General features: G+C 41.1%; 1 protein-coding gene across 2 annotated transcripts in view; it reads right to left on the bottom strand.

Moving 5' to 3' along the window:
- Positions 1 to 3679: 3679 nt before the first annotated feature.
- TXLNB (taxilin beta) overlaps positions 3680 to 23364 on the bottom strand; it is a 37988-nt gene continuing 18303 nt past the window's right edge. For both annotated transcript variants that reach the window (XM_007190950.3, XM_007190949.3), the window contains 6 exons: positions 21898 to 22092; positions 19944 to 20063; positions 16097 to 16171; positions 9342 to 9434; positions 7149 to 7244; positions 3680 to 5892 (listed from right to left, as the gene is read on the bottom strand). In XM_007190950.3, the coding sequence (XP_007191012.2) occupies positions 4231 to 5892; positions 7149 to 7244; positions 9342 to 9434; positions 16097 to 16171; positions 19944 to 20063; positions 21898 to 22092 (2241 nt within the window). In that variant the 3' untranslated portion in view covers positions 3680 to 4230. The remainder of the gene's footprint in view (positions 5893 to 7148; positions 7245 to 9341; positions 9435 to 16096; positions 16172 to 19943; positions 20064 to 21897; positions 22093 to 23364) is intronic.

The raw sequence follows: 23364 nt of genomic DNA, 5'->3' as shown, positions 1-23364 counted from the left end.
CGGGAAGTAACCTTTAAAAACTGTATAAAAATTTTAAAAAGTGGATTTAATTTAAAAATTAATCGGGGGTTAAAAAAAGAGTAAAAAGAATTTTAAATATAATAAACAGTTCATTCATTCATTCATTCAAAAATATTTGCATATATTGCAAATAAATAAATTAATTAAATGGGATCAACGTCGGTGTTAATAGAAAGTCTGAGGCTCTGATATCCAGCAGGAAGGACTTGCGTTCAGATTTTGCCAAGGTTGATTGTCCTGCTGAAGTGATTTATCTTGTTTCTTATCTCCTGATAGAGTGAAACAGCTTCTGTGAACAGTTTTTCTGCCATGGATCAATGAATTTGTAGGTTTCTTTTGCTAGTTAAATGTTTCTGTCAAATATCCTTATTCACGAAGAAAATGATTCCTTTTTATACTTTGTCCTTGTCAGGAAAAATGATAGTAGGTATCCTTTGAAAATACAGGTGTAAAGACTCACCTATAGGAACAGAATTAAATCCAAGTCAAATTTTATACATGTGTGTTGTGTGCATGTGTGTGTGTACATTCACACACATATGCATCAGTAACTAGCATTTGTGGAAATTCTATCAGGGGATACCACCAAGGAGACTCAACTTCAGGTATTGAGGATACAACTGAACAGTGTTGAGGAAAACCTTTATTGCTATCACTTATGAATGTTTCTATTCTCACGGAATGCTCTCATGGTTGATCCAATGATAACGTTAATTTTCAGGTTCAGAAACGGAAATTAGTTAAGCCTTGTGAAAATTTAACCTATATACTCGACTTGCCTACTTACTTCCTAAATCCTACTTGCCAGTTTATGATGGGAACAAATTTTAGAGACCAGAGTTATCATTTTTATTTCATATCTTCTTTTAGTGAATCCTTTACATTTTAATTACTTTCACTTTTTGTAAATACTGGATTTAACTACTGGTTAGAGCAGGGGCTAAGGAAATTTTCCTGAAATGATCTCTCTCCTCGCTATCTCTTAGTCTTATTGAAAAGCAGCTTCAGTTTTACAACAAACACATAATACTTTCATTATTTAAAAAAAAAAAGAGCTATTTTAAAAATGTGTATCTCCACCATATGAAAAAGGCAAGGTTTAATTTTTTTTTCATTCTAGCTAAGCAACCCTCTTCTCCAAGCATGCTAGGAAATGCTGCGTTCAAGAAGCCCCTCCCGGATCAAGATGGGTTGGGGAGAGGGAATAAGCAAAAGGCAGAACAGTGGGCCTCTTCCGGTCTTGTTAGAGAAAAGTCTTGAAGCAGGTAGAGAAAGGAAAATAAGCTGACACCTTCTACACTCCCTCCCTTACTCCTCAGAATATTTCTGAGGGGGCACATGCCAGAGAAGTTTGTGGAAACATGGTCTCACGGGAGACTGGAACTGAAGTGCGATAGGTCTGCAGCAGCGGATGGCCAGGCCGAGGAGCCTGGGTTCTGCTCCCTCATTAGGCCTGGGCCGTCACATTCTCTCTCTCTCTCCCTTCCTCCTTCCCTCTTTTCTCTCACCGACCGCACGCGTGCGCACACACCCACACCAAAATTTTCAAAGTGTTCATTCCATGTATATTCTACTCATAGACCAAAAATTCAACCAAGAGAATATAACCACAGTCTTTGTTAGGTATTGTTGAAACATAGAAGTAACATAAGTAAAAATAAATATAAGTGAAAAATATTAAAATAAAACCACTACTGGAGCATTTGGGAAGAGAAGTGCCTTTTTAATAAATACATAAATTACAGTTATTTAATTTGGAAAACACCAATAACTTCAGTGTTTCTGGAAAGTAGACTTGGCATCTCTAGAGATAGTTATATGACCTTGATAAAGAACAGAATTCGTTACTCTTTTGGGTCTTATGAGTTATTGTTATAATTAGTAAGGCCAAAGGACTATAATAAAAACATTCTTTGAATATTAAAATAATTCTCCCAAAGCCTATATTAAGCCTTGTAAATTTCAGGCAAGTTATTGTATCTGAAAATCTGCCCAAGATATACACCATAGTGAGTAATGTGTTGCTATGAAAGCTTTTGGATTAAAAAAAAAATGAACTTTGGGTATTAGAATATTTGATTTACTGGATTTTGGCTCCTGTCCTGCCTGTTTCTCTTGCTAAACATTCAGAGTGAGACTTTTCTATGATTATCTAATATTACCCCATTCTTGGAAGTTCAGCCTCTGTAAATAATGGGAAAGGAGACCCTCCTGGATTGTTGTAGTGCATATTTGGCTCTGAATTAAATGAATGTTTAAATAGCTAAGATTTTCAGTTAATGTTGAATTTGGCTGGATACCCTGTGGTTATAAAATTTTAAGCCTTTAAAAATACATGGGTTCTCAAATAGCATATGCTTTTTTCCTGATTTTTTTTTCCTGACTAGCATTTTGTTACTACCCTGTCTGCTTCAAACAAATATTATGCAGTTTACAATTCTTATAGCATATGTTTCTGCCTGCAAGCACTTTGTGTGCTTTAGCAGACAGCCACATGCAACATTGAAAAATGATTTCTTGGATGAGTAGTAGAGAATCTTGCTTTTAACCATTTTTCTACTTGAGTTCAACTTTTAAGGTAGGGTTGGGTTAGATCTGTTTTTTCCCTCCCTCCCTCTCTCTTCCTTTCCCCTACTTCCCTCTCTTCCCTCCTATTTCTTTGTTGCAGTCTCTCTTTACTCTAGATAGAGTAATTCATGCTGTCAGTATTATTAGAGGTTCTTGTCACGCAATAATAATGTAATACTCATGTAGACAACCCCAGGTGTTTCTAGCTTTTGCATCTCCTAAATCCTCACCTATTTTTCAAGTCATTTTGAGTAGGGACCCACTTGTCCTTTGCTTTGAACTTCTGGCTGTACAGAATTCATCCAAGCAGAAAATGTGTTGGTTTGCAAGCCTCATCACTCATATTTAGACCCTGTGTGGATTTGTTTTGGAAAAATAATAGCCTTTACTGAGCCATAATTGAGATGAGGGCTGAATGTAATTTCCTGCTGCCAAGGAGAGGGTTGGAAAGAAGGAGCAGAAACTTTGAGAATATAGACTAGGGCAGTGACAGCAGGAGGTGGTGGGGAAACCCTCTGGAGAGAGTGGTAGACAACAGGGAGGCAACTGAAGAGTTGGCAGGGTCAGGTGAATATGCTCTCTCCAGACCTCTAGCTCAAAAGGCGAGGTACCGGAGCACAGACTCTCAGCCCGAGGGCCCTCAATCCCTCCATCCCCAGCTCCCTTTCCCACTTCCAACCCTTTCCTTGCAGGAAGCCGTGAGTGGGCTGCTTCACCACATGAGGGTGTTGCAAGGCAATGGGCCGAGTTGTGTAGGAGAAGCAGCTGCAAGAGGTGAGCAGTCTACTGCTGTGATTGTTCCCCCATTTTTTAGGGCCTCTTTTGGACATCTTTGTGTCTATGTGCTCTGTATAGCCTTGCAATCTAACCCAATGCTGTTCTGTCATTTAATCCATTGGTTGAATTTATTGACCTACCATTGGGTTACTTATTTTTTTACTCAACATTATGTAGCCTAATATTTGTGTTCTGAACCTATTTCTAATTCACAGAGCATTAGTCTACTGTAGTCCCAAGTGCAAGTAAGAGATAAATTTTTTGATAAGCATCTAAATATTCTGCATGAGAGAAAGTCAAAAAGAGATGATGATAGAAATGTATGTGTAATATATATTTGCATACATGTGTATAAAATATACACGTGTATATAAGTGCATAAGCACATATATGTATATATTCATACATATACATATACACACACACACAATGTATATAATGTTTAAATGGAACCTGGTCATCCATTACTTACTATGGCACTTATTAAACTCTATGGAAATAAAGCATCACATTTTCAGTATTTATATATTGTAATGGGAGTCTTTAAACACCAAATCTTACTGTTGATTAAGAAATTGAATTAAGTAACATCTTAATGGCAAATTAACTTAAATTTGCTACTCGTATGTTTTGTTGCCATTTGAGAAAATTATACTATCAGTGTTAAATAGAAAAGCTCCAAATCAGTTATAAATTGAGAACAAATAGCAAAGGCTGAAGGTACTCCGCATAACATTTTAAAATGTCTTGATTCTAAATAAGTCTCTTCCATTAGACGTCCCCAGCCCTTAATGCCTCTTTCAGGAGACAATCTGTTAGGACGATGGAAAGTCGGGAAGAACAGCCTCAGAAGGCAGAGGAGGCTTAGTCGGCTCCTTCCAGATTGGTGTCGGCCACTTCGGGCAGCGGGGGCCCAGCTGAGGCCCCTCCTGGGAGCCCCTCTGCTGCTGCAGCTGCTGCTGCTGCTGCTGGGGGCTGCCTCCTGGGCTCACATCTAGACTCCCCAGCTGGCACGTGCTCTCCCGCTGCCGGCGGCGGGGCACGACCGGCGGCCTCCATCACCCATAGAAAGGCCTCTGCCGGAGGCTCCGGGGCCCGGCCGGAAGCTGCTGCCTCTGGCCTCCGGGGCTGCCCGTCGGCTTCCATCACCCATAGAAACGCCTCTGCCGGAGGCTCCGGGGCCCAGCTGGAAAATGCTGCCTCTGGCTTCCGGGGCTGCCCGTCGGCCTCCATCACCCGTAGAAACGCCTCTGCCGGAGGCTCCGGGGCCCGGCCGGAGAACGCTGCCTCTGGCTTCCGGGGCTGCCCGTCGGCCTCCATCACCCGTAGAAACGCCTCTGCCGGAGGCTCCGGGGCCTGGGCGGAGAACGCTGCCTCTGGCTTCCGGGGCTGCCCGTCGGCCTCCATCTCCCGTAGAAACGCCTCTGCCGGAGGCTCCGGGGCCTGGCCGGAGAACGCTGCCTCTGGCTTCCGGGGCTGCCCGTCGGCCTCCATCACCCGTAGAAACGCCTCTGCCGGAGGCTCCGGGGCCTGGCCGGAGAACGCTGCCTCTGGCTTCCGGGGCTGCCCGTCGGCCTCCATCACCCGTAGAAACGCCTCTGCCGGAGGCTCCGGGGCCTGGCCGGAGAACGCTGCCTCTGGCTTCCGGGGCTGCCCGTCGGCCTCCATCACCCGTAGAAACGCCTCTGCCGGAGGCTCCGGGGCCTGGCCGGAGAACGCTGCCTCTGGCTTCCGGGGCTGCCCGTCGGCCTCCATCACCCGTAGAAACGCCTCTGCCGGAGGCTCCGGGGCCTGGCCGGAGAACGCTGCCTCTGGCTTCCGGGGCTGCCCGTCGGCCTCCATCACCCGTAGAAACGCCTCTGCCGGAGGCTCCGGGGCCTGGCCGGAGAACGCTGCCTCTGGCTTCCGGGGCTGCCCGTCGGCTTCCATCACCCGTAGAAAGGCCTCTGCCGGAGGCTCCGGGGCCTGGCCCGAAAATGCTGCCTCTGGCTTCCGTGGCTGCGGATCAGCCTGTGGTCCAGCCGGGGGACCATTGCCTTGGGCCTGTGCTCCTGACCCTGATCTGAGGGGAGGTTCTCCCTCGTTGCCTCCCTCCGCCTCAGCCTGAGGACTTGGGTGATGCAGGGGACTCCCTGAATGGCATGCTGGGCTCAGAGGGGCTTGTTCCAGCCCCTTGAGGGCCGTGCCGCCGCCCCCTTGAGGACTGCTGACTTCTGTTTGGATTTCTTTGGACGCATCCAGGGTTGACTCTGGACGATGGATGACCATGAAGGCCGCGGCCAGATTCTGCACAGCATTGTGAACACCCTTGGCTTCCTCCGCCTCTGCCTCTTCACCCACAGAGGTATTTGACTCTGGCTCGTCGTCGTCAGAGGTGAGCTGACCTTGGGCATCCTTTTCAGACATTTTTGTTTCTCTAATTTTTTTATAGAGTTCGTTTCTCTCCTCTTGTAAAGCTCGACAGAGGTTCTCTAGCCTTCCAATTTTCATCACGAAGCACTCATATTCTTTAGCTCTCAATGCTTTCTGTGATTTAAACAGACACACACACTCATAAAACGACATGAAAAGCAAAATTGCCAGGATGCTCTATGGAGACAAGCAAAACCATTTGTCCAGGAATTTGTCTGTGAGGCTCTGACCACAGGGTGGTGGCTGGACAGATACTTGGTCAGGGACATCACTTCTATTTTTGTACTGTGTTGGAGACTCTGGTAGAATTTTAATCCACGTATTCTTTTCTTTAGAAAAGAAAGATAGCAAAGCTTCATCTCTGCTTCAGTCTAGGGCTTTTAAAATCTTATAATAGATGAATTTTCTGCTTCTAGGACTTAGAAGGCATAAGTAGAAGCTTGTGGCGAAATGATTGAGAGGGACTGGGTCTTGGCCATCAGCCATGCCTTATCTGTTCTGTAGATAAACTGCTATATGCTAATCCAGCAACTGTTTGATTTATGTTTATGAATAATAAGCACATCTCTTTGGAATTGGTTGCAATTTGGGATGAATTGTTAGAACAGTAATTATATCCAGAGAAACTCACCACACACTCATTCATGATGCTGCGCGAACTGTTCAATTCTCCTTTTCTCTAGAAATGTTGGTGTGTTTGTGCACGAAATCATCTTACTCCTCAGCCCCACCTTTGTGCTACTCTGTACCTTTTAAGACTTTTTTTTTTTTTTTTTTTTTTACCACTTCTTTCCATGGAGAGGCCTTCACCTGAAAGCGCTGCCTCTCAGGTTAAGGACCATGTATCCTTGCCTTTATGGTCTCAGAATCTCCAGAGCCTGATGTAATATCAGTATTTAAATACCTGTTGGAGGAATTAAACAATATATCTCCGTATCTGTCTATAAAATAGCACATACCCTGGGTGCTTGGGCTAGTGTCTTCTCTCAGTTATGTTCAAATCAACTAATTAATTTATTCTGCGCCTGTTATGTGTCAGGCACCAGGGAAATTCAAGGGCAGGTAAAACACTCATCCTGCCTTTCAGGCATTCACAGTCCAGCAGGTGTGGTGCTGCTTTGGGGACAGCTTTGGCGTCAACAAGTAGGCGTGTGACTTAGGGTCACAACACTATGAGTCTGGACCTGAGACTAAATTACTAAATTGACGTTTGCTCTAATTATTTTTATTACAATATCATATACCACATCCCAGAAAAATTCAGCTCTTTTTCAAAAGTAATTATTTTGTGGTATTAGGCCATAATTATTTTCTGAGTATAAATATATTGACTAGACAGGGAAGATGAGCAAGGGGAAAAACTTCCTCACCTCTTCAATCATGTCCAACAGAGCTTTGTTACAGTTCTCAAACCGAGCTTTCCACGTGGCTGTGTCCTTTTCCAGCTTCTTCATTTTCTTAGTGGTCTACAAAAATGAGTGTTTTAATGTTAATTCTGAAGAGTTAACATATCAAAGAAACTGTCAGTTCTGTATGTGACTTCAAGAAAAGTCCTTTCGTTACCAGCTGCTGAAGCAAGCAAAAAATTCGATGTCAAGAAATGATGAGTGGAGAGAGTCATGATTTATTTTTGAATCATCTAGGTCAGTGGTGAACAGACTTACTTGCACCAGACCCAATTAAGGAGAAAGGGAAACTACTTAGGGCCTTTCTGTTTTGTCATTGCTTTTTCTTTTGTTTAAAATAAAAATAGCTTTATTGAGTTCCAAGAATATGCTTGAAATTTAGATTATTTACTGTACTGAATGGAAGACTATTAGTGAGAAAGTCGACCTGGCTTTTCAGATGTTAAAATGTTGATAATATCTGGGCACATCTGAGAAGTAGCCACACAAAGGCAACTTTCTATTTTCTCAGCCTTCACATTTGTAGAGTGCAGTAGGATTCACAGAATGTGATTACATGCGTTATTGCTTTCATCCTTGAGACAGTCCCCCAAGGAGGGTTCTGTTTTCACCTCCACTTTATAAACGGGGAAACTAAGGTTCAGAGAGGTGGAGTAGTATTCAGATGAGTTAGCAGAAGAGTAGGGCTGGAGTTATTTCATTTAATGCAACATGTGCAGAGTGCATGCTAGTTGCCAGGCTGGGGCTGGGTGTAGGGCATCCAGAAGTTAATAAAATGCAGCCTGGCTTTTTCAGACCTGAAACTACTCACGTTCCTGGTTCCTGGTTCCTTGCCTGAAGTGAAGGACAAGGCGTGTGTTCAGGTGCAGTTACCCTGGATGAACCACACCTGGGCACTGGCTGCTTCATGCTAACCTGCCTGAGGCTGGGTCTGCTTGGAGGCTAGAGGCTGGGCCCAGACAGTTGGCCCCTGGGCCCTATAGAGATGCTACGTGAGCCTTGAGTGCTTTTTTATTTTGATCATTTCTTAACTGAGTTAAACTTTTAAAAGTCATCAGCCCCTTTAGGAATTTGATGAAATCCATTAGACCACACCTAAAGAAATGCAATATGCATATCAAATTTTTTTGCTAATTCTACTAAAAACCTATAAATGAACTCCAGATAGAAAACTCCTTTAATATTTATTCCAATCTTAAAACTATGTAATTTTGCAATAAATAACAGCATTTTTCCTACTCTAATATTTATTCCAAATTAAAACTCTGTAATTAAAAAAATTGTTTTTAATGGATGGATCCATCGTGAAGTGGGAAAGCTGTATTCATTGTATTTCACAATGAGTTGTGAAATTTATCATATTAGTTCATGGAAATTTTCCAAAGAATGCTTTCTACACTTAAAGAGGGTTAATGCCAGTGCCTGTTCAGAAACACAGTTCTGATGCTGATTTTATTTTGGGAAGACACTGAATTAAACAAAATGTAAACAGTATGTCCAATAATAATATTAGCACCTCATATTTGTAAAAGACTTTAAAAAGGTTTAAGACCCTTAAAAATACATTAACTTATTTGAACTTCACAATCTTGTGAAGTAGGCAAGGGAAATCGTTTCTTAATTTATAGATAAGGGGGAAGTTAAGTGAATTGTTCACTGCTACTTGATGAGTAAAAACACACCCAGACTTCATCTTCTCATTCAAGCCCCTGTCCGTTATATCTTATTACATATATTCTCTTCTGAGAAGGATCCTATGAAATGGTATTTTCTACTCTAACATTCTGCTTTTGCATATTTGTGTGAAAGTTAATTTTTTTAATCTTTAAAAGATTAGTTTTTAATTTCAGTATAAACAACATAATATTACATTTCTAGCTCTTATCTTTTCTTTTTACCCTCTCCATGGCCTAGAAAAAGAAAATATTCTTCCTCAGAGTGAAAATGTATCCTAGTGTTTTCGGACTCTTCCTAAGACTAATTCACCAGATACTTACCAATAAAAAAATACAGTCCAAATCTCATTTGCATGTATAAGTGTTTCATTACTTCATGGAATGCACTGAAATATCTTAGCAAGAGAAAAATGAACCCAAAGGAGTATTGCCTGTCGAACTAGAAGATGTCAGTATTTCGTGGGGGATGAGCAGTACTCACTTTCTCCATTTCCTGTTTGAAGGTGGCAAACACCTCATTGCTTTTTGTCAGTGTGCTCTGAAACTCTTCAAACCTTCCCGAGTAGACAGTAAGCTGTAAACAGGGGAAAGAGTAGATCTGTTTTAGGACTGCTTTCAGAATGCTTCCAGAACAAAACAACATGTCATTGTTTATTATTTGAGAAGAAAAATGATTTAAGGTAATTCTTAATACAATGTTAATGATACGTTCAATTCTTTTTACTACGAGATCAGCCTAGGTCAGTGAGTATGATTGAAGTACTTCTTTAAAGAAAAATGAAATAATATGTCATCACCATTTCATTATAACTTTTACCAACAAACATTTTTTGGGCACTGAACATAAGCACTGACTCTGTGTACAAAAGCGTTTAACCTGTAGTTCCTGTTTTTGAGGGCCCTGCACTCCTGACAGGAAGATAGTCCCAAAGACAACTTGGTTATAGGACAGTGAATACAAAGTACCAAGTCAGTTAAGTACTGATCAGGGAAGGAGGTGAGTGTGGCAGGTGATCATTTGAGCCACATTTTTGTGGAGAAGGTGAGCCTTGAACTTGGTCTTGAGGGAAGCAAGAATGTAGACAAGTATGGGCCAGACATGGACTAGGGTTGCTGCCATTATGCAGGTTGTGCTATTATAAGCAATTGTCATTTCCCTTTTTGACATTGTGGTTTTGTGTATTTATGAATACAGTGTTCTAGCCAACAGCAGTTAATTGTCCCTTTTCAACAAAATTAGTTTATTATACCAATTTTTTTATAGATGGAAATAATGAGTCTTGAGGAAGAAATGCTTCTTCTAATTTGCACCAAAAAAACATCATACGGGTTAGCTTGGGAGTATGGAGAAGAGCCTTTGTACCTCCACATCCTTAATTCTGAGGCTTGTATTTGGGGTAGGAATAGGGCAGGATAGGGAAGGAGAGTGTATAAATACTTGATTGTTACTGACAGTGATACAGTAATAAAATCTTGCTTTTGAAAATAATTTTAGGATAGCACGTTTTGAGTGAGTGGAGATTTAATATGGATGATTCTTGTTTACTAACATGGAAAGTTTCCATTTTCAAATGAGACTTTGGTACTCTTGAGTGTCTGGAACAGCCTCAAGTCCTCAGTTGGGCGCCAACTGGCTGGTGGTACTTGTGAGACTGTCCTTTCAAAAGCAGAGAAGAGTGACTGACCGAAAGCCAGTAGGTTGGAGAGTTCCCAGTCTTGGGGATGGGAGTTAGAGGGAGTGTGTGGGAATCAAACAACCCCTAGAACCAAGAAAATTTGCTTATCTAGAATGGCTCATTCTCACATGATTCAGAAGAGCAGAGGTTTTACTGCAGTACACAAGAACAACAAAATAACGTAAAACTTTTCATAGGACACAGATTTTCCCAAGTCAAACAACAGCTGACCATCATTTTGAAATCAATCATTAGCACTGTGGGTATGTGATAAAACTTGAGGTAACTCTAGTGGCCTAAAATTTTTCTCATGATTCTTTGGCATACAGATTTAAAAAGACTGGGTAAAGTGGCAGAAGGGAATTCATGGCCAGGAAGGTACCCTAGGGTTTTACACACATAGTGCATAAGACAATACAGCTGACCCTTGAATAACTCAGGGGGTTAGGGACACTGATCCTCCATGAAGTGCAAAATCCGTGTATAATTTATAGCCAGCCCTGTGTACTCCCGGGTGCTCATATCTGCAGTTCCCCATCTGCAGATTCAACCAACCTTGGATACTGCAGTACTGTAGTATTTACTATTGAAAAAAATCGACGTGTAATTAGATCAGCACAGTTCAAACTCATGTTGTTCAAGTGTCAACTGTACTTGCTCATTATGTGCAGTGCACTCTTGACATATTCTATTTAATTGTTTCATTTTTTTCCCAAAGTACTGGCTGAGATCCACTGAATTGGTTTCAGGGTGCATGAATAGGTCAAGTCCCTCAATTTGAGGGTAAGCTCCTGTGGGACTGGCTGTCTATACTGCCCGTGGTCTAGTGGTGTAGGGTGGGGACAGCTACCCCCAGCTGATCCTCTTCACCTATCACAAAATGCATTCATTTGTATTTTTGGCCAAGCCTCCTGTTGACTTCTTTTCCTTACTTTCTCCTCTTTCTTTTTCCAGCTTTTTAGTAATTTCAGCAGAAGTACAGGGGGTTCGCAGATATGGTCTCCTGAGCTGGTCCTCCCAGACCCTCTCCTGCAGCCCTCTAGTTGTAGGCTGCAGACGGGAAGGGAAGGCGTGGGCACGTGTGCGGTCCATTTCACCTGCGCAACCTTGACAGGCTCAACGGGGGCAACCACACCCACCCCGGCCAGCTCTCTCCCCATTCTTTGGGCAAAATGTTCTTTTGGTGTAATTGGGCAGATTTTGTTTCCCTTCCCCACATTTTCTTGTGGCATGGAGAAGACAGATATACCAGAGTTCCAAGGAGTAGTGTCTCACTTCATGACCACTTCTGGCTTTTTTCTGGTGACCATCAACTTTTTCTCTCTTTTCATCTTTTAAATTGGGTAAAATACACATAACATAAGATTTGCCATCTTAACCATTTTAAGTGTATAGTTCAATATTGTTAAGTATATTCACATTGTTGTGCAAACCAATTTCCAGAAATTTTCATCATGCAAAACTGAAACTCTATACCTGTTAAACAATAGCTCTCCATTTCTTCCTTTTAGTGACTGTTTTTAATAGTCTGCTTTTCTTCCTATTTGACCTCTTTGTCATAGGTGGCAAAACCTGTATGGACTATACTTTTCTCAAGTAACCAACTCTGACACTCTTTATTGATACGAACTAAAATGCACACTTCCTGTTTACTTTATGGATATGTGTTTGGTCATATTTTCCCTCTCACTATTATGCTGACATGATGCATGTTTGATGTGTCATATTCCCTCTTTCACTCTGGTATTTCAGGGAAGCATGGAAGGAACATCTGGAGGTCTTCCTCAGTATTTTTACCAGAGGCAGAAATAGAAACAAACTATTCTAGGGTTAGTAACAGCAACAGTTGCCCTGACATTTCACTTTTAAATGGGCGGAGCGACACACACATTCTTTTACCTGAGCACATATTTTAATTACAAACATTCATAGCATATATGAAACAGAAATGTGTCCAGGAATTGTCTTAGCCAACTTGGGAGATTTCAATTATAATAGTAATTGCAGAGGAATCTCCTTTCATCTTATATAGATAAGGTGAGGCCTTCTGAGATTAAAGACTATGATTACCCATCTTTAACAGTTGACTCACTGATCTTTCCTCTGGGGTAGTATTTTGTGTCTGTGTTGCTGTGTTGTGTTGGTATTGCTGACTTCCCACATCTACTACCATCTCCATCCTTATTGATCCAATGAACACTCTATTTGTAGCTACAATTGTATCCCATTGATCATCTCTGACATTTACTCTATTGGCTTGGTTTGTATAATTGAAAGCTAGACATCTCTTCCCTAAGTGAGAATCATGCCCCAGATTGGCAAGCTGTTGTCTTATGACTGAAAAGTGACTTCCACCTAGGAAAACACAATCTATCCTTGATATTTCCTTTGCTCAGACCATAGAAATGGGGACTAAGGCCTCTCCTTCCTACCATCCGACTCCTTTAATTGTCAAACCAAAGGAAGTGTTTGAGTGCTTTGTGAGATCATCTGTGATAGACTTTGTTTTTCAAGGTTTAAACATTTTAAAAATATAATGCTGATATTTTTCAAGAGGAGCTCATTTAAACATTATTACACATAGGGATTTGGGGCCTCTGTATTCTTTGTGATGATTAAGTAATTATTGCAGTTCTGAAAATGCCTTGAAGACAAAAGAGATAGACAAGGGAGGGTCCTTACAGAGAGAGCCACGTGCCATGGAAAGCAAGGTGATGGAGGAGGCAGGGTTATCTAGTTTAGCTGAGTTCTTCAGCTCTGGATATTCTCTACATTCATAAACTAGAGCTGAACATGGTCTTGAGATCATCTTTTCCAGTGGTTCTTAAACTTTTTTTCAAATAAAGACTTCTTTTGTCTCATATATCACTATGTGGATCCTTACCTATGAAATAATACTAATATTAGCTCATACACTAATCAGTTGTTAGCATTTTAATTAATATTATTTTTATCACTAGATTGTGAGTTTAATTAGGCAGGGATTTTTGATTCTCTTATTAAGTACTATATTTCTAACATCTAGAACCATGCCTAGCACTTAGATGCTCAATAAATATTAGTTGAATTAATTATGCTTACTATGGGGGCAGGCACTGAGCTAAGTGTTCTTTTTTTTTTAATTGTTGAACGTGTCTACTCTTTTTTTTTAAATTAGTTAATTTATTTATTTTTATTTTTGGCTGTATTGGGCCTTTGTTGCTACGTGTGGGCTTTCTCTAGTTGTGGCGAGTGGGGGCTACTCTTCGTTGCGATGTGCGGGCTTCTTATTGCAGTGGCTTCTCTTGCTGCACAGCACGGGCTGTAGGTGCGGGCTTCAGTAGTTACAGCACACGGGCTCAGTAGTTGTGGCTCGTGGGCTCTAGAGCGCAGGCTCAGTAGTTGTGGCGCACGGGCTTATTTGCTCTGTGGCATGTGGGATCTTCCCAGACCAGGGCTCGAACCCGTGTCCCCTGCATTGGCAGGCGGATTCTTAACCACTGTGCCATCAGGGAAGCCCTGAACTAAGTGTTTTGAGTGCATAACTTGAAAACAAACTGCATATACTACATATTCATTAACTCATTTTCCTTCTATAAATTTAATCAAACATATGAATAACTGCCATCCATGCTGATAAGCAAAAGCTGATATAATGTCAAAAGCAACTACATTTTAGATAGTAGCTGCTGCCTTATGTGCTGTTAGGTTTTGGAAATACTGAAAAGTAATGGGCCTCCCAGAGGTCAGAGGACTCCAGCTTGGGATCATTGATCCATTACAGCATCCTTATTTTACAGACCAGGAAATTTAGGTCCATGGAGGTTTAGGTGAGCTGCACAGAATCAGACAGCTTCACAGTAGAAGAGCCAGGATTCTGACCCTGGTCCCTGGGCTCGACCCAGTATTGAGGGATGAATGAGGAACACTGGCAAGTCTAGAACCCTGGGTCATACTTTTTCAAACTTGAGTGGGTATAGGTGGGAAATTGGATTACTCCTTTATGTTATTTCACAGGTCATTAAAGACCTAGTTTCTGATACCAGCCAAATGAATCACTCTCTAGCCTAGAGTCTAATGGTATTCATCTATTCTTCATTTAGCATAGAGGAGTAGAGATTGCTTATAACAGATGGAACAATGAATAACTTCACATACTGCCTTTGTACCCCTCAAGGCTCTGTGCTGTGAATGGGACAGAGATAGAGCCAGAAGCCCTGACTTGCTTCTCTGGACTCTCCCCCCAGCAGCCCCCCACCACTGGACAGTGAGGTCACACCTCCTTTCCCCCCTGCCTGCCTCTGGTTAGAAAACTGCCACTGCCTGCCACCCACCCCACACCACGACATGATGTGTTCCGTGACTGCCTAAAGGATGACCTTGAGTTTGTAACTTTCGAGTTTAGTCCTTTAACTCTGAGTCGTCCTATTCTATTAATAGTGGAAAAAAATTACGGTTCGTATTTCTATGTAATTAATATTTTAAAACTATTTTGATATATTAGTGGGGGAACAATTCATCATTGCATTTTGTACACACATTGGAAAGGTGTGCTTTAGGAAGGTTAGATATCAAAATGTTATTTATGTTTTTGTCTGTGTAGTGGTATAATTTGTGATTTTAAGTTTCTTGTTTTTCCTACTTTCCTTTGTAAAAAATGAACTCGTATTCATTGAACTTGTTCATTTTTTTTCACAATGAACAAATATTCAGCAGTCAGCACATAAACATTTACAAGTGAATTATTCAAATCTTAAATTAATGCTGCCCAGTTTGGAAGGCTTCTGATTTTCTCGCTTTCTGTGAATTTGCTCTGTGTGATTTTACAGTCCCTTTAGCACTTGGGCATTTCTCCCAGCAGGGGAGCTAGAGCCCCTCTGTGGCAGGATGGCTCTCCTGGAACCTGACCGGGAACGTTTGCCAGGAGGGGCAGAGCCCCAAGGGCACCAGAAAGATGGATAGGTCTGGCTTTCCTCTAGAGCCAGCTGTTGCATGAGGCTTTATTTTTGAGCCTGAAATACGAGTTCCCATAGTCTAATCAAAACATACACATAACATCACGAAGCCAAATCAAAATGGTTTCTGACATCTGCCATCTCTAATCATTTGGCACTGACAAGGCCAACCTCTGATAGCACAAAAACTATGGGTGCTGACTCTATTTTTCTAATTTCCTTTTATTATAAATAATGTCAAGTAAGGAAATTTTCAGTATTGACAATTATAGATGGTGCATCTGGACAGTTTACATTTTACCCTTACCGTGACAGGTTAATGGGGGAGGAGAGAGAGGACATATGAACAGGTAGGCGAGGACCTGGCCACCAGCTTATTCTGGTTGACTCTCATTTGTATTGATATGTCAACAGACCTTTTGACTAGAAGTTGTTGGTGCAGAGCATTTATTTTTCTTAGGTATAACATTGTACTTTTATTTTTACTTAAAAATAATAAATATGAAGTTATTCTTCATTTCCAACTCCTGTCCCTACTTCCCCTCCCACATGGAAGGCCTCTTGCAGACTACCTTTGGTTCACAGCAAGGAGGGCACCCCCATGCATTGTTGTCCCCCTACTTCACCTGAGCCTGCAGGACTGTCTCTTGTTCCTTCAGCACTTTGGCCTGAAGTTTCCACTCTGCTGCCTGGTTCAGCAACTGTGAGAAGAGAATGCATGGAAAGACTGTCAAATTATCTTTTAGATTACCATTTGTTGTAACTTGTGTGTAAACTTAATTACTTTCTAAGTAATCCTCTTAAGTAATTTTGGGGGAACTTTGTAAAGAATCTAAGAAAGCTAAGAAAACAACTAGTTTAAAAAGTTTGATTCTCAACTAAAAATTAGTGATTCCAATGGAAAAAAAAAAAAAAGAGGAAAAAAGTCTCCAACTCAAGCATGAATCACACAAAATTCAACCTCCCACCAAATTCTGGACCTGTCTGTAGCAATTCTGGCCAACCTGTCATTCAGCCTCTGCTTGAACATTTCCATAATATTCCCACCTGGGGCATTGTTGTGAGTAACTGTTCCTTTATATTAGACCACTGTTCTCCACCATGGTATGCATCAGAATCTCCTCAGGGGCATGTTAAACTGCAGATCCTTCTCAGAGAAAATAAGTTAGGAAGTATAGGGTGTGATTAGAATCTGTACTTAGAGCAAATACCCAAGATGGTTTGGATATTGGTGGTCTATGGATTATACTTTGAGAAACACCAAGTTATTGGTGGTCCATGGATTATACTTTGAGAAACACCAGGTTAGAAATTTGACCTATTACTCCAAATCCTATATAAGGTTTACAAAAGAAGTCTCACCCCTCTCCTATAAGGCTGCCCTTCAAATACAACCAAAGCCCTCATGTGAAACACGATCAGAACTGGAACTCATGGGTTAAATTGAAAAAGTCGTTTTAGGCGTAAAAATGACACATACATATGTAAGACATGTTATTTTAACTTAAGATGTATGTTCATTTATTTATCAATTTTGATGTAGGGCTATGATCTTTGTTTTGGGTATGGATCTTCTGATTGGAATTCGGAGGGTTTTTGCTTGTTTTTACAAAAATCATATCTATAATATGGCATATAAGATTTATAATTGTTTTAAAACAATACTGCTAGAACCTGAAGACCTAAGATGTTTGTAAAGCAGCTTGATTGGATAATTCTCTAGAGTTTTACAACTTTCTTCCAGTCTTTTACAGTTGCTCACATCTAAGTTGACAATTGTTTTTTTGCTCTTGGCCTACATCTAGGCTTTCAAATCATTAAGCATAGTTTTTTTTTAGAAACAACTCCTTCTTTTAACACATATTTCATCAGTTTATGTATCATTCTGTTGATTTACATAATACGAAACCAAGGATAACTGGGAAGAAAAGGTTTGGGAGCAAAGACCCGATTCTTAGTAAGCTCTGTCTTACTTAACATGGGCAACCACGTGTAGATATTCCAGAATGGCTAACTAGCCCCAGGGTTCAGCATGCTATGGCCATCTGTCAGCGCGCTTCCAGAGAGCGGTGAACGTCATGGATAACCTGGTTAGTCAGTCAGGTGGCTGTCAGTTAAGAAGTTTCTATTTTATTTCAAGATAGGCTGATATAAATTTTTTTTTGTTTATTCATGTTGTAAAAAAAACAAATGTTCATTTTTGCTATCAGAACCAAAAATAATAAAATCATTATTTGTAAAAACTTGGAGGCATCTTTTTTCTTATCCAAGTTAGTCTTGACCTCTCCATTTGTAAAAGGGGGTTGTATATGTCCCTCCATGCCTCCCAGTGAGCAGTGAGGATCAATTATTATAGAAGTGCAATTGACTCACTGTAAGAGAGGTCTGAGGCAGCTGCGGAGTGGAAGACCTGCAGCGCCCCCTCTGGCCATCTGAGCTGTGTGGCTGCAATGTACACGGCCGGCCCCTGCTTGACACACAGGGGCCCTATTGTGATGGGTGGTTCCCGATGAAGAAGGAAGAAGGAGGCTGCCTGTTCTTCTTGAAATGAAGAACGGCCCCTCCCCTGTCCCCCAGCTCTGACTTGATATTTCATCACTTTCAAAAAGAAGTGTCAGAGCTGGAACCCAGGAAGGTAGCCGCTAGCTTTGAAGAACTGAGGGGGACTACCTTTCTTTGACTTGTACCTGCTGTTTTGCTAAACCAGGGAAGGAAAAGGGGGCAGCATGCTAGTTCTTGCTAAGGTTGAGTCACTCCGTGTCTGCCCCCCAGCCTCTCTCACATGAATCTTTGCCTAGTTGTTCCTCTGTCATGCCTCATATATTAAATACCAAAGGTACTGATATTCTGTAGGAAGCATATTTTACCTGAGAGTAATTACATCAACAGTGGAGTATCTGTTTTCTTGGATTCTGAATAATAAATAAATGCTTTATTTCTTACTTTGAGAGCTAGGTTGTAGATGGATTTAATAAATTAATCTTTTTATTAAGAGCACATGGACATCTGATTTGAAATTATGCAACGTCCACCAGGTTATGTTCTCCAGAATTCATCCTTTTGTTGTCAAGTTTGAAAACCGAAGTTTAAAAAAAATTACTACTCTAACAAATTGAAATGATTGTAGTCTGATTTTAGGTAAATGCAGAGCTTGTGATCAATTGTTAAATGGCTACATTTGAACGACTGGTCCATTGACTGTGTCAAATCTCTCTCCCCAGCAACAGACATGTGCTTTCACTCATGCCTCTGAAACACACCTCTGAGTGTGATGTACTATCACAGAGCTTGGGCTTTGGGGACAGATACACTGGAGATGTGACCAACACATCTTGGTCACTTAGCAGTGTGTGACCTTATACAAGTCACATATCCTTTTTGAGCCTCAATTCTCTCATCTCTTTTGGAGTGTTTGGGGTTAATGAGATGTCAGTAAAAGCCACCACTCAGTTTCTTAAACCAAAAACTCAGGAGTCATCCTTGACTCCTTCCTTTCCTCACTGTCACCATCTTCCTGTTCAAAGCATTGCCTGTTGGTTTTACATTAAAAACATAACTTTTATCCACATCCAGCTCTCCTTCTCCACTGCCACCTCCCCAATCCAAGCCGTCATCAGATCTTGCCCAGATTGCTGCCTAGCTCTCTTCTTGCTTTCTTGTCCCTCTTTAGTTCACTCTCCACCTACGAGCCAAATTCAGCTTTTACAGATGCAAAGCAGATCATGTCACTTCCTTTGCTAAAACTACTCAGTACTTTCCCATTATATTTAGAATAAAATCCAAACTACATTTCAAGCTTACAAAGCTATACAATTTGACCCCTGTTTACGTATACAATTTTATTTTGAAATTTTCTCCCATTGGGTCAACCTGCTCTTGCCACCCTGACCTTTTCCAATTTCTGGAGGATGCCACGCTGGTTCCAGCATTAGGATCTTTGTCTCTTCTACAGACACTGCTGCTGGAGACCTCCTCTCTGACTCCCTCTTATCAGGCAGGGCGCAGCTCAAGCGTCCTCCTCTCGGTAGGCCTTCCTAATCACCCAGTCTAAAGTAGGTCCTCTCCTTCTGCCCCATTCGAGGTTCCTCCTTATTTCCCTAGTAGCACTTACTATTATCTGAAATTATCCTTCCTTATTTGTTTTCTTGTTTATTGCGCCTCTTTCCAGTTAGATTCATGCTGGAGTGTGGCCTTCTCCTTCTTGTTCGCTGCTACACCCCAGCACCTAGAAGGGTGCATAGCTCATGAAAGGTGTTTGAAAAAGGTTTGGTGAATGGATGCGTGACTGTTTTAGGTAAAAAACAGTGTAGGTACAGTATTTCCTACTGGGCTAGCCAATTTCATTCTCCAGGGAAGCTTAGGCTCTTTCTCCATCAGTCTAGTGCTCTATGACCGTTGTCAAAAACAACATTCTCAGGGGTTCTCTGACCCCAAGGCAGACCAGACAAGCACACAGACTCAGGTGATAAGTACATATTCCTTTTCACGTTTGTGTCGCTCCTCTGCTTCCTTCATCATTTCTTGCGCCTGCTCGAGTTTTGCATCCACCAGCTTCTGCTGCAGTTCTCTGTGTTTAAATATTTTGTCCAGGTGCTAAGGAAAAATAAAGTGCACATATCAAGCTTGACTTATTATTGGTGCTGAAAAAAATGTAAAAAAAAAGTAATGTTGACATAAACACGTGTTCACTGGGTTTTAAGATTTACAAAAAAAAAAGAGGGGAATAAATGCATTGGCATCGCTTATGGTTTTATATGAAAGTCATAAATTGGTGGAGTCCCCTGCATTTTGCACTACACAAAAGTGGCTGCAAAAGGTGGAGGTACCAGAGTTCAGCAATGCTAACTCCAAAAGGCCCTAACAGTATTTTTCTAAATTTGGTAACTATTAGATACGGCGCTAGTAATTATGCTAGGCAGCACAGACAATGATGTATGTTGCAAGGGCTACAGCACTATCACTTGGTATTTTGGCCCTTTCTGTGAATATAAAGCCACTTTTAATCACAACATTAATTCAGTTTATCATGGTGAATTCTCCTCTACATGCTTGCCTCAAATGGTGGTGAGGAAGCCCTGAGGTAACAGCCTGTGGCCTTGGGTCTGGGACTGAAACAGGAGCCCCTGATGTCAGCTCTGTTTCTCTGGTGGGCAAGACAAGGCTGAGGGTCACAGGTGAATTGACACGCAGATGTGCTACTGCCTCCTCCATGCCTTTTGACCTCTTGACTACCTTGGTGAAGAGAAACTTCCAACTCTACCTCAGTGTGGAGAATTTCTTGGTCATTAGAAGGTCCCATTGGCAAGAGGACATGTGGAATTCCATCCTTGGGCCTTACCTAGAACCAGTCCTAGGAATATACAACTAGTCTACCAGGCCATTCCCATATGAGATCTCTCTGAAGAGTATGGACATTTTCTTTTTAGCTCCTTCCCTTTTGTTTTCTCCTGAACCTCCACTTCGGAGCAGGATTGATCTTCGTGACAAGATAAAATGGTAGCATGGCATTATGGCTTACTGTGAGGAGTTTCTTGATTTACCTAACTGCTATTACTACCTTCTATTGGCTCAGTTTTTTTCTTGATAAAACCTTAGCATGTTGCCAACAGGGCTACTTTGACTATGTTATATTACATTTTAAGGCAGATATTTAAAATTTGGGTGGGATGGGAAAAGGGATATGATATATCAAAATCCTGAGGGGGCATCTGGAGTCTTAAAAACATATTGAATATTAAAGTATAATTTTGGAATAATAAAAGATCCTTATAGTCCCCCTAATGTAAACCATTGACAACAAAACTCTTTGGCTTTTGTGTCTGTGGATAAGTGATTGAATCTCGTAGCCTCTGCTTCCCATCTATAAAATGTGGGTAATATGTTATCATCTGGTGCATAAGATTGTTGAGACAATTAAATGACATATTGTATGTAAAGTATAATACTTAGCACATTGCCTGGCACAAGCTAAGCATAAATAATAATGCCTTTATTACTATAATTACTATATATAGTAATATTTTATATATTATTTGATTGTGGGGTGTATACAATGCAGACTTTTAATTTAGATGACATAGTAATTCTTAAGAGGGAGTGTGTGAGGTATTTCTTGGTTCTGTAGAGAGAGTTTCAAAAAGGCTGAGAAATACTATTTTCAAGAATAACTGTGTTCACGGCCCACCACTTTCTATTTGTTACCTTTGCTTTGCAGTGATTCCACTTTTGAAGAAATCCTGTATGACTTTCAGCCAGGTATTTTGTAATACCGTCTGTTTTTATTTTGGCTAGTAAAAGAAACCCAATCCTAAATATTAATCAATCGAGAGGGCTGGCCATAACTTTGTCATTAACCAAGTTCCCCACCTTCACACCCCAGATCCGGTTTTACATGCAGTGCTTCTAAGTTGTTTGATGTGGTTCTCACCTCCTCCCTGAGCTCATACTGATCAATGATGCTTTTCAGTTTCTCTGCGAGCTCAGTGTTCTCCTGACAGAGCTTCATATTTCGCTCACTCTGCTGCTCGATCTGGGCCTGGATATCTGTGAGGGTGCTCTGGAAATGACTTGTGATCTCCTTCCTTTTCTCTTCTTCCTCACGTGCCCTCTGAAGGGTTTCCTCCTGTGGATAGAAAGCAAACTCTTTTGTTATGCTGGTTTACACGCACCAGGGTTTACAGAACTCAGGGTTTGGTCAATGAAAGATTAGCGTGCAGGGTAAGAAGGATGTTTTTCCTCAGCTCTCTAGAGGTAACATTGCTCAGCCCCAAAATAAATGTTTGAGCAAAGGTTTCAGTTGTGAATACACGGTCACTCAGAGCAGGTGCAGCAAGGGCCTTGAATTTGATAGTTGGTGATGAATAGGCTTGTTTTAAAGACAACAGGTCCCCTGTTGAGTAAATAAACTGCAGGGATTTCTAACAGACATGCAGCCCTAAGGTTCTGATCTCTTGGCTGTAGCCTGGAAAAAAAGGCCACTTGGTTTTACTGATTGATGGGACATATCATGTGTTCCTTTGCTTTGGTATAGAAAGAACAATAGATCTTATGCCTCTATAAAAATGATGGCATATTAATCACATAATTGTATTCCCCAAGTTTTTTAAATATAAGTGATCACACTATAAATTTTCTTTTAGTTAAAAAAAAAACTTTCATCAAAAAGCTTGAAAAGGAAACTAAGATAACCATAGATGAATTACAGCAATTCAAGAATGTAAAAGGAAATCTTAGAAAATATGCTGGATTTTTTTTTTATATATAAATTTATTTATTTATTTTTGGCTGTGTTGGCTCCCCATTGCTGCACGTGGTCTCCCTCTAGTTGCGGCGAGCGGGGGCCACTTTTCGTTGCGGTGCACGGGCTTTGTGGTGGCCTCCCTTGTTGCGGAGCACAGGCTCCAGGCGCGCAGGCTTCAGTAGTTGTGGCTCGCGGGCTCCAGAGTGTAGGCTCAGTAGTTGTGGCGCACGGGCTTACTTGCTCCACGGCATGTGGCATTCTCCCAGACCAGAGCTCAACCCATGTCCCCTGCATTGGCAGGCGGACTCCTAACCACTGCGCCACCAGGGAAGTCCCCTATGCTGGATATTTTTTGAAGGAACAATCATCCAGTGTGTCACATAGGGTTATTGAAATGTTCAGTGTAAATTTTGAATTTGAAAGCAATATTATGTTTCAAATCTTCTTTAACTCAAAAATGAAATATCTAATTTTCCCCTCTTCTACTTTGTTAACATTTAAGAATTGAAAATTAACTTTTATATCATTTCTGTTCTCTTCTCTCCTAAATCAAAAGTCCCCCTTCATTGCTAACTGCTAACAATGTACCCAAATTTTCCCCATATCTATATTGAGAATTATTTGTGTTGTACTTATTCCTCTCATTCTTTTAAA

The sequence above is a fragment of the Balaenoptera acutorostrata genome, chromosome 14, assembly GCF_949987535.1.
Source record: "Balaenoptera acutorostrata chromosome 14, mBalAcu1.1, whole genome shotgun sequence".
NCBI lineage: Eukaryota > Metazoa > Chordata > Mammalia > Artiodactyla > Balaenopteridae > Balaenoptera > Balaenoptera acutorostrata.
This window is presented reverse-complemented; position numbering and strand designations above follow the sequence as displayed.